The sequence below is a fragment of the Cyprinodon variegatus genome, unplaced genomic scaffold (assembly GCF_000732505.1).
Source record: "Cyprinodon variegatus isolate N-32 unplaced genomic scaffold, C_variegatus-1.0 Scaffold650, whole genome shotgun sequence".
In the NCBI taxonomy this organism is placed as follows: Eukaryota; Metazoa; Chordata; class Actinopteri; order Cyprinodontiformes; family Cyprinodontidae; genus Cyprinodon; species Cyprinodon variegatus.
Genome location: NW_015151103.1, coordinates 66,789 through 78,058, shown reverse-complemented (window position 1 = coordinate 78,058; position 11,270 = coordinate 66,789). Strand labels below are relative to the sequence as shown.

The following is an 11,270-nucleotide window of genomic DNA, read 5'->3' as shown; positions in this document are numbered from 1 at the left end:
CAGTTTTTTGGTTCTTGTGTCAAAGAACAATAATCTGAGTCTTTATAGATGCATTTATCTGCATATCGTCTGCATAGAGGGTTCTGATAGAGTCTTTGGGCTGCAGGAAGCTATAAATGAGATGAACGATGAGCTGCAGGAGAACGCTAGAGAAACAGAGCTGGAGCTCAGAGAGATGCTGGACCTGGGCGCAGCCAGAGTCCGTGAGGCTGAGAAACGAGTCGAGGCGGCGCAGGAGACTGTGGCAGATTACGAGCAGACCATCAAGAAGTACAGAGAGCTGACAGCTCACCTGCAGGTACACCTACACATTTTAACCTCGTTTTATTGTTAATTTCTGAAGTATGTTTAGCTTTCTCTTTGGTCACGCATGATCTGTTAAGTCAATAATTATGTTTTTGTCTCCTGTTTTTGCTGCAGGAGGTGAACAGAGAGCTTACCAGCCAACAGGAGGCCTCAGCAGAGCTTCAGCAGCAGCCGCCAGCAGAAATGTTTGATTTCAAGATTAAGTTCGCAGAAACAAAAGCTTATGCCAAGGTCAGACAGTATCAGAGTTTGTTAGCCTTAACAAGAAGCATCCTACCATCGATATTCATTCAAAGTGTGTTTGCCTTATCAGGCCATTGAGATGGAGCTGAGGAAGATGGAGGTGGCTCAGGCCAACAGGCACGTGTCTCTTCTGACTTCCTTTATGCCTGAATCCTTCCTTCGTCATGGTGGAGACCATGACTGCATCCTGGTCCTGCTGCTCATCCCAAGACTCATCCACAAGGTAGATTTTAGCTAATGCTAACGCTAGGTCCTGTGTTTGACTCCATTGCGGTGCATTGTAGGTGGAATGTAATGGGAACCTCATCAGGCACGAGGGAGTGCAAAGGTTCCCCGTCTTTCTGAGGATACAAAAAACACTTGTTTTCAAATCATGGTGTTTTAACATATTAGATGAAGCCTATATAGTATATATGTGCAATGATATACAGTATAGTACATATATTTTCCTGCAGTCCAACCAGGTCTGAACTACCTTAAAGAGCTCTAAAGACCGACGTCTTAACCTGATGCGAAAGGATGCCTCAGACGGATAAATGAACCATATTTGTTAGAGCTAGAATCATCTCCTTGCATCTGTGTTTGCGTGTCCTCCTCAGGCTGAGCTGATAAGCAAACAGGCGCAGGAGAAGTTTGACCTGAATGAAAACTGTGTGGAGCGAGTCGGCCTGAAGGGAGCAGTCGGTGAGCAGCTGAGCTTCGCCGGCGGCCTCGTCTACTCCCTCAGTCTGCTGCAAGCTACTCTCCACAAATATGAACAGTAAGTTTGGCTACAGAGATGCGGTTGATGGTCACAATTGACAATCTTTAATTTATTCTTCTCATCATACATTTCATGGAGCTGTATTAAGCACATTGCATTTATTGCAGCATCCTCGGCTGTGTGTCTGTTTGGCAGAGCTTTGTCTCAGTGCAGTGTAGATGTCTACAAGAAGGTGGGCTCTCTGTACCCGGAGATGAGCGTTCATGAACGATCTCTGGATTCCCTCATCGACCTTCTGCACAAAGACCAGCTGGACGAGACGGTCAATGTGGAACCACTCACCAAGGCCATCAAATACTATCAGGTGCACAGCATTATTTCCCTTGTAGCTAACAAAGCATCAACTTTACATGAGAGGATGATACGGTGCGTCTTCATGCGCATTTTTCTATTGACATAAAACTTAATTTAATGTTTGTCATTCGTTAGCATCTGTACAGCATCCATCTGGCAGATCAGAATGAGGAGTGCACTATGCAGCTGGCTGATCACATCAGAGTAAGTAAAAGCACAAGTGATCTGCCCCCTCCATCCATCCACAATCTGCACCAGGAGTTTGCTCATAAATTATCTTGCTTTGATGTGCAGTTTACCCAGAGTGCCTTGGACTGCATGGCGGTAGAGGTTGGTCGGCTGCGGGCGTTCCTGCATGCAGGTCAGGAGAAGGCCGACCTCGCCGTGCTGCTGAAGGACTTGGAGACATCCTGCAGCGACATCAGGCAGTTCTGTAAGAAGATTCGCCGCAGAATGCCCGGAACAGATGCACCCGGTATCCCTGCCGCGCTTAACTTTGGACAACAGGTGGGAAGCATTTATTTAAACTTTTGCTTGTTTGTTAGAGTTGGGGGTAAATTTATGTCTGGAGCTGAAATTTTAAGAGATTTTAAGAGATTTTAAGATGGCCGCTCTCCTTTTACAAATTTTTCCCTGTAGGTGTCCGACACACTCTCCGACTGCAGGAAACACCTGACATGGGTGGTTGCAGTGCTGCAGGAAGTAGCTGCCGCTGGAGCTCAGATGATGTCTCCTCTTAGCGAACAGGATGGCCTGGCAGCAGTTAAACTGGAGGATGTGGCGTTCAAGGCTGCAGAACAGGTAATACCCCAGCTCTGCTGTTTTTTCCAGAAGAAAACAAGCAGAACCACTGGTACTCACTAAAAGGATCCCAAACCTTCCTTACTGTGTTACCACGTTTCTACTGTACTTGAGAATAAGGAGCTTCCTGTGGCTCCACACACACAAAAAAAAACTTATTTCTAAAACGACAGTGACAGCTTCATCAGGAATTCACCAGAAATACGAAGATGAAATATAAAAAGGACTTTTATAGGCAAGGCCTGTGGAGATGTTTACGATTAATCCAAAAGAATTCAATGACACAGTTAGCTTAAATCACAAACTTTTTTTAAATCTTAAATGCAAAATGTTTAAATGTTTTTTTTTACAATTTTGTTAGAATTACTGCTATAAGTGGGCTGCTCTGTCAACTAAAGGTATATTTTACAGTCTATACTCCAGTTAACGATTAATCGATTACTGAATTAGTTGATTATCTCAATAATCGATGAGTCGCAGTTAATACAATTAATTGTTTCAGCCCTAATCTCTCCTCCTGCTGAGGGAATCCTTTAACATACTTTTTCTGCCCCATCTTTTTTTCTTTTAGATCTATGGATCTCAGGGTGCTAATCCCTACGAGTGTCTGCGACAATCCTGTAGCATTGTCATAGCAACCATGAATAAAATGGCTACTGCCATGCAGGAGGGAGAATATGACTCAGACAAGCCCCAAAGCAAGGTAACTGTGGATGTGAAGCTGCTGTGCAGATGTGACTGTTGTAAAGCAACCCAGAGTGACTTGGATGTGTCTTTATGCGGAACATGTCCACTGAGTACAGGATATTATTTTCATGTCTCCCTCCCCATCATTCCACAGAACCCCCCACCCGTGGATGTACGTGCTGGAGCACTTCGAGCAGAAATCACAGATGCAGAAGGTCTGGGCTTGAAGCTGGAGGACAGAGAGACGGTTATTAAAGAGCTAAAGAAGTCTCTAAAGATCAAGGTAGAGGAAAAAAACAGAAACTCTTGAGCTTTTTAAACACACCGCTGCTGCGTTAAATGTAACATTAAATGTGGTTTTTCTAGAGATGCACCAATCCAGTTTTTTCCAATCTAATCCAATACCTGGGCTGAAAGTATTAGCTGATATCCGATACTGATCTGTTTCAACTGTTGGATGAATTAACCATATATCTTTGGAGTCACAATGAAGGAAACTTTTCAGAGGCTCTTAACTTGGTAACTTTGTGCAACATCTCAGGGAGAAGAGCTGAGTGAGGCAAACATCCGTCTCAGCCTGCTGGAAAAGAAGCTGGACAGCTCGTCCAAAGACGCAGACGAACGCGTGGAGAAGATCCAGACTCGTCTGGACGAGGCGCAGACACTGCTGAAGAAGAAGGAGAAGTAATCTGGATTGCAACCTATTTAGACCAGAGATGTTTTGCAGTCGCAGCTTATCTAATGCAATCCTCTGTGCAGGGAGTTTGAGGAGACCATGGATGCTCTGCAGGCGGACATCGACCAGCTCGAGTCCGAGAAGATGGAACTGAAGCAGCGAATCAGCAGTCAGTCAAAGATGAGCTCTGACGGACTGAGGGGGAGCGGCCCGTCTGGAATCGCTTCGATTGTCTCAGGAATATCTGGAGGTGATAGGAAGGAACTCGTACAGTAAAAGCATCTGTCCATGTTCCTCTAACAGCTGCTTCAGTCCATATCTAACACCATCTGTGTATTATTGGAACTCATACAGAGTATTTAATGTTTCTCTTCTGTCTGATCTTCTTTTCTTATCTCCTGTTTTACTCTTCAGAAGAACAAAAAGGTATCTGCCTGTTTGCATCTGATGTGTTTCTGCATGACATTCAGCTTAGACAGGAAGCCATTTTTTTTGTTTTAACAGATTTTGGTTTCATTCAGGACATTAAAAAAAATGCATGCTTTACATCACCAAAAAAAAAAAAAATCCAAATCCGATTTAAAGAGTAAAACCCTTAAATTGAATGTGATTCTCCGGATTACTTACTTGATGGTCATTTATTTACCCCTTTTTGTGTCTTTCACTGTTTTTTCACCATCTGCTCTGTGCCCAACTCTGCTATCCCAGCTAGCTGCTATAAACTAATATTTTACCCATAGATGAGGAAAAGAAGTCATTAGAAATATTCGTTTTCTCTATATATTAAATGATCAAACACTATACAGTGTTTTAGCTCGAGCTTAAAATAGGCTTATAGCTTCCTTTGATAAATGTTATGTTTGCTCATGGGAAGCATTAACATGGCTGTGGCAGCTCATATTAATCCCTCATTCTAAATAAAAGCACTTGGAGAATGCAGACCTCCACCAAGTAGCTCATTTTCCCCAACATATTGTGACCTCCACCTTAAGTTACTACCCGAGTTAACAGAATATTTCAAATAAATTCTTAGATCCAGATCTGATCTGGATCATCACCAAAAGTTCATTGTTTGTTGCCAGTTACAATACGCACCTTGTCTGAAAATTTCAGCAAGATCCCTCCTTAATCGTTTTATTTATTTGGAAAACAAACAGAAACAAACAGACAAGCCAAAACCAATGAAAACAAAAGGGCTGAATGGGAGAGGCTGTTCATCTTGGTTAGAACCAAAGAAACAGTAGAGCTACACAGGTTAGACGGACACATTGGCTGGCCAATATTTTTACCAGATATTAACATTCTTTTTCTTCTATCAGTTTCAGCGGATGGATGCATTAAAATAATAGAGTGGGCACCACATTTGGCTGCTGGAGTGCATAAAATACACCAACCTGCTTGGTTAAACCAAAACATCAGAAGATGCCAGAGCGCTGTGCAGGATGTTTTTCTTTAAATCGACAGACCACTCGACAGACATTAGGCCACCAGCAATGTGTCAGCAAATGTTGGAAAACATTCACTGCAGGTGTTTAACTGGCTATGAAGGGTTATTAAGATAAGACTGCACCACAGTACCAAAGTCACATCTTCTGCTGAAACACACCAAAACGCTCCTATTTCACCAGTTTCATATTCCGTTTACTTCCAGTCCAATAGAATCATTCGATCTTGATGCGCACATTGAGAAATTATAATGTTGTTGCTAAAGTCCATGCGGATCAAAAGAAATGTGTCTCCGTTTCTCACTCAAAAGGAAAGCCCTTGATTTGTTAAACAAAATTTGAAAAGAAGAAGGTTTGAGCAAAAACCTGAACTGTAGAAAGGTTTGTCTTTGCATGGCGATCATTTCTAAGGCTTTTATTTCTTTATTGACCCAAAGCCTCGCCTCAGGTCAGCCGCTGATCCATCGCTCTGGTTCTCATTCACAGCCAACATGATGGCAGGAGTCGGCTCCGGTTCCGGCGCTCAGGTGATCGACTCTCCTCTGTTGACGAAGCAAATTGAAGCTCAGAGGCTCTGCATCAAACACCTGAAGAACGAGAACAACAGGCTGAAGGTAAGGACTTTCTCCCATCATCCGCAGGTTTTCCTTTTCTTCCATCCCATCATCCGACATGATGCTTTCCCCCCGGCAGGCTGAGAAGATGCGTACTCAGCTCGCCTCTCTGCCGTCGCTCAACGTGACCAAACTTCCTTCCAAGGAAGGACGACCTGAAGTGCTCTCTAGTGCCCTCTACCGCAAGACCGACCAGCTCCTGGAGACCTTGCTCCAGATGAGTGCAAATGTCAAGGTGGTGGATATCACTGGGAAGTCGCCAGGTAAAGTGTTAATCGGACCAGTTAATTATGGCTGACTCTGAGTTTACTTACCCTCCTCCCTGCACATCCACATGCACAACCCTGTACCCGTTCCTGAGTGGAACGCCTATTAAACACGTGCGAGAGCATGCATGAGCCCATGCTGTTCTCATGGCTCATACAAGCTTACTGTGTCCGAACGTCCACCCTAACCCCTAAATCCCTCAACGACCATATGGAGCGGGGACTATATAGTGGACTTAATAGCGAACTAGGTTAACTTACCATTCTGGGATATATCTGCCTGTTCTGAGGCCTTTTCTTCTGGTTATACACTTCATAGACACTCTTCTCTTAAGACCCTCTGCCATTTTCAAAGAACCGCTGTGAGAAAGGTGAGCTTTAACAACTGTCTGAAACCGTAGCTCACCACAGATATACGCCTGAAAGTGTGCTTGCGCAGAAAAAGATGGCTAACTGGGGAGGACCACGTAGGATGACATTACGTAAACAAATCACCATAATGATTGACAGGAGGACGACTTATTTTGATGATCCGCTGGGAAAAAGAAAATCTTCCACTATACCTTTAAAGAAGCACAAATTTCCCTGTAAAGCTTGAACCATAGATGTTTCAATTCAACTCGTTTAAATAGATATTACAGCTTTAGTAAATGACTGCCTTTCATGTCTGGAGTGGAACAGGTTACCCTTAGATTCCACATCCTCTGTAAAAGCTCCGCCCCGCTCACGTATGTCCGGCGGAGCACTTGCGAGGTCATGTTAACCAACGAGAACTATTCCACGTCCACCGTTACTCCTCCGAACTTCTCCGTCCACTTATGTGTCCTCTGTCCTTCACCTTAAAAATACAGAACAAAGCTTTTTTTTTTTTTTTTTTGCTCTGCTAGAATCTAGGTCAAGAACCACACTTGCAAGCGTATCTAACAGGGAAATGAATATCAAGGAGATCCAGTTTGTCAAAGTAAAATAGGGATAACGATTGATGGGTTACTACAAAGTAGAGCATAATTTTCATATATTCCCAATAAATAAGACTTTAATTTATTGTATGGTTGCCTGTTACTTCAACATACAAGGAAGCAGATTTTCATCTCATCAAACTATTTATTATATGATGAAAGGCTTGAAAGTTTTGTCAAATTCAGTTACAACTTCTTATCGCAGACGTGGGCGAAGAGATGCTGATTTTGGAAGGGACGGGGAGGTTGAGGAGGATGTGGGAATTCGGGGTGAGGCTGTTTGATAATGTTTTATTTGTCCAACAGTGACCCCTAGTGCTCAGCTCCTGGAACAGACAGCACGTCTTCAGTCCCTGAGAGAGACTCTGGACAAACTGAAGGTAAAAAATAAAATAAAACCAAGCATACAGGAATATGGAAGAAAAAAGGTTTAAAGCTAAGGAAGTGCCAACTTTACGAGCATCAGTGGGTTTCATCTCTTCTTCTTCTCTGCTTCTGTTCAGGGTGAGGTAGCAGAGCATGTCGTCAACCTGCAGCCTGGAGCTAGAGTCTCATCAGACTTTGCAACGTTCCCTTCAACCTCCTTTGTTAAGGTGAGAGCTCTTTGTTATAAACTTAAATTCAACTCAGGGCCTCCTGGCTAACAGGCATCAGGGAATCTTCAGATCTTACCTGAAAGTTTTTTTTTTTTTTTTTCCCCAGGCAACCGAAGAGAAACACTCGGACACAGTGTTGGTCGGTCGAGTTATGGTGCCGTGTCCTCGGGGTCAGGAGCGGGTCCACCGTCTGGTTCTATCCCAATCCCAGCTGCAGAGAGTCCACAGTCTCCTGCAGACCTAGATGTTGCTTTTTGTGGCACCATAAATGGCTAAACAAGTAAAATCAAGAGGGATTTAAAGCATCAAATGGAAGATATGCTAGCAGCTCTGTAGTTAAGATCTCAGCACACCTGCAGTTTATTTCTGTAAAGATATCAGGCTTCCGTTTCACGATGCATGTTTACTGAACCTCTGTTTCAGTCACCGTAGTAACAGTCTCCCCAGAGATAACCTGGTTGGGAGCAGGTTTTTTTCCCAGTAAATTTAGAGTGTCCTCAGTCTCTGCTCTCCTTAAAACCAATCGCATTGTTTATTTCCAAGTTTAATCAGATTTTTTGGGGATTTTTGTGCATAAAGAAAGTAACTCACTACAGTAGGTCCGTTAGACACATTAGGTTTTAAAAACAAACATTGCATATTCGTTTGACGAGAATCTTATTAAAGAATAATTAGCACCTTTTTACAGTGAATGAATATTTATGGGGAGAGGATTCTACAGCTCAGTTGACACAAAATGAGATTTATTTATTTTTATTTATTTATTTATTTTACAGTACATGAAGAACTACTGAAATAATTTTCAGGTTACACATAAATGGATAATTCAGTGGGGTGAAAAGGAATTAAGGGTTAGGATTAGGATTCACTTGATGATAACAACCCAATGAGCCTACTGGCACAATCAGAAGCCATTCTATGGGACTGATAGCCGCTAATTACGACCATTTATTGGGATGATAACATCCGAAGCAGCTGACACAGACACTTGCTGTGTAATGTAAAACAGAATCAAACTTAAGAACCCCATGCTGTCCAGATGATTTCACCTAAATAGATACATTGATCTACTACCATTCAAGAAATAAACCTGTAATATTGTCGCAGTTACAGCAGACTGTGGCAAGCCGTTCTGATATATATTAGTTTTACTGAATATGCATTCCTAATATCTGAAAAAAAAAATGTTTTCCTTGTCAAAATGACCTTTATAAACAAATTGACATTCTCCACATCTACAATATACATTCTAGATGTCTAGAAAATAACTTCAGATCTACATATTACTGTTGTTACAGGACATCCTTTATATGATTTTGACTATGAAGAAATATGTTTCAGATACCATGAATACATATTGAGTCAAGCTGATAAATGTCAAAACCGCCACTTAAAATGCGTAAACCTTTCCGGTATGTAAAACTTAATTCTTACCAGTATAATTTTGTTTCTCTACTTTCTGAAATTCAGTTTCTGCTGCAAAAAAATTATTAAGAAAATATATTACTACAGTTCTGTCTAGGAGTGTGATTTTTATCTGGAAGAATCTTATTGTAGTGATCTACAAATGGAACAACAGAGAGGAGAGTTAATAAATAATAGAAGCTTTTAATAAATGTATAACGGCCTGCCATTGCCCACTTCATACAAACCTATAGATTAACTCAACAATTTTCTCCTTGTCCTTCTTCCTCTCCTTTGCAGCAGTGGTGCTGTTTATCTGTTTTTTAAACACATTCTCCATTTTTTCCTTTTAATTTCTTATTTATAATCTCTAGTTCCAGTGGGATGAAATAGGCACTTCCTGTTGCCTTTTTAATGGTGACTCGTTGAAATGGCGCTCCACTGATAATGGCTTTTCATACACGCGCTCAACTCTGAGTGGACCTACTTGGAGGGTATTGAACTAATTCATAGCAGCCGTTGTGAAACTGAAAACTCAGAGTTCCCGACAATAGGCTATATCAACTTGCTGAGTTTGTTAAACCTGCTTTGTGAAACTGACCCCAGTTCTGTTGCTTATCTTCTGTTTTAGGTGAAGATGAAAAATTATTAAACTGAGATCTGAAAAGTTTATTTTAAACAATGTATTCTTTACTGTCAGAAACCCTTGGTAGGTTTTAATTTGTGCCCCAAAATAAGCATAACACTTCATATCTTCAGTCAATCGCATAAGTCACCTTCTGCTGTTAAAAACAGATTTCAGGCCTTTTGTTATCTTTTTTATCGTTCAGCTCCTTTTAGAGGTCAGCCAGCTGGTTAGAAAATATAAAAAAATCCAATAATTTTCTGCCCAATAATCTTCAGAATTAAATTTGTTTCGTAGTGAAAATTCAAAGTTAGCCGTTTCATTTTTTTAAAATAAGGCAAAGTTGAAGTAGCTGTTTAAAAGGAAACTGTAAGAGCAAGAGTTTTAGCAGAGAACAGGAAGGCTGTGAGGAGCTTGTTTTATCGTTAAGCCTAAAATGGTCTGTCGTGCTAGATTTGTTGGAATCTGTCTGAAAAGAGCAGGGTACGATCTAAAATTGTAAAAAAAAAAAATAATAATAATTTGACCTTCCTTGTTTTCTTCTTTATTCACTGTACAGTGAGAATTTCAGACCCTCCATGATTTCTAAGTGGGAGAACTTGCAAAATATTTTTGTCACCGTATATACATACTGCTAGAACAAATAATAGAAGAAAACAAGATTGTTCTCTATTATTACTGTATTACTATTTCTAACAGTTTTTCAATAATCCTAGCTGCAATCCTCATGCTAACTGTTATTCCATTATCATGTTTGTAAAAAACGTATTTTATAGGAAACAATCAATGAAAGTTGCTTGATCTCACCAAAGCACTTACTATAAATTAGTAATTACCCACAACAGGAAAGCTTTGAGGTGAAAAAAAAAATACTTTATTGTTGGTCCGGCATTTAATTTGCACCAGCAAATTAACCTACCAGAAAAAAATCTGCCTCAAATTTGCATTGCTTTGTTTTTTCTTACCAAAAGTGTTTAAGCCTGGTTTGACTTTCAGTCATTCTAATGACACAATCATATTTCCCTTTGGGATATATAAAGTATTTTGAACTGAACTGATAACCTGGACTGAATAAAGTGATGCCTGCTGCTCAGACTCGCACCGTTACCAACCTTACTCCTGTGATTTCTGCAGCTAAACTCACAGGATCCTATAAACTTTACACAGCAGGAGCAACTGTGAGGCTGTTGGTAATCTTTTGGGGGGGTGGGTTGGAATTGCTCTTGGCGCTTCGCTTGCCTGTATGAAGGGAAATTATTATGGGATGTAAAATTTAATCTTTGTTTCAGTTTCATCATTTGCACGAGCCACTAAAAGAACAAAATCCAGCACATTAGGTTCCCCACAGACAGGTGGAGGGTTTTATGAATTGATGAAATGAGGAAAATTTGGATGCTGATCAAACAAAAGAAGCTGTTTAAGTTCAGGTGGACACAGTCTGCAGCCTTAAACCTGTAGACATCAACCTTAGTTGATTGGATTCAGATAAACCTTAATGAAGGAAAACTGTTTCTTTGCCAAAGACTGTTTTTTCTGTTCTATTTTGTTTTTCTTTTTTAATTTGCTGGGCATAGTGTATTTATTTGAAAGT

The 11,270-nt window shown here is 41.0% G+C and overlaps 1 protein-coding gene across 9 annotated transcripts in view; it reads left to right on the top strand.

The window, feature by feature from the left end:
- Nucleotides 1-11,231, top strand: part of LOC107096795 (dynactin subunit 1-like) — a 46,679-nt gene extending 35,448 nt beyond the window's left edge. For 6 of the 9 annotated variants that reach the window (XM_015393609.1, XM_015393611.1, XM_015393610.1 and 3 more), the window contains 18 exons: nt 107-298; nt 421-537; nt 620-772; nt 1,149-1,309; nt 1,448-1,616; nt 1,742-1,810; nt 1,901-2,113; nt 2,246-2,407; nt 2,979-3,110; nt 3,249-3,377; nt 3,636-3,778; nt 3,854-4,020; nt 4,185-4,196; nt 5,702-5,829; nt 5,909-6,092; nt 7,361-7,434; nt 7,558-7,647; nt 7,757-11,231. In XM_015393609.1, coding sequence (XP_015249095.1) covers nt 107-298; nt 421-537; nt 620-772; nt 1,149-1,309; nt 1,448-1,616; nt 1,742-1,810; nt 1,901-2,113; nt 2,246-2,407; nt 2,979-3,110; nt 3,249-3,377; nt 3,636-3,778; nt 3,854-4,020; nt 4,185-4,196; nt 5,702-5,829; nt 5,909-6,092; nt 7,361-7,434; nt 7,558-7,647; nt 7,757-7,894 — 2,433 coding nt within the window. In that variant the 3' untranslated portion in view covers nt 7,895-11,231. The remainder of the gene's footprint in view (nt 1-106; nt 299-420; nt 538-619; nt 773-1,148; nt 1,310-1,447; nt 1,617-1,741; nt 1,811-1,900; nt 2,114-2,245; nt 2,408-2,978; nt 3,111-3,248; nt 3,378-3,635; nt 3,779-3,853; nt 4,021-4,184; nt 4,197-5,701; nt 5,830-5,908; nt 6,093-7,360; nt 7,435-7,557; nt 7,648-7,756) is intronic. The other 3 variants (XM_015393605.1, XM_015393607.1, XM_015393606.1) reach the window with 3 other exon arrangements.
- Nucleotides 11,232-11,270: the final 39 nt, after the last annotated feature.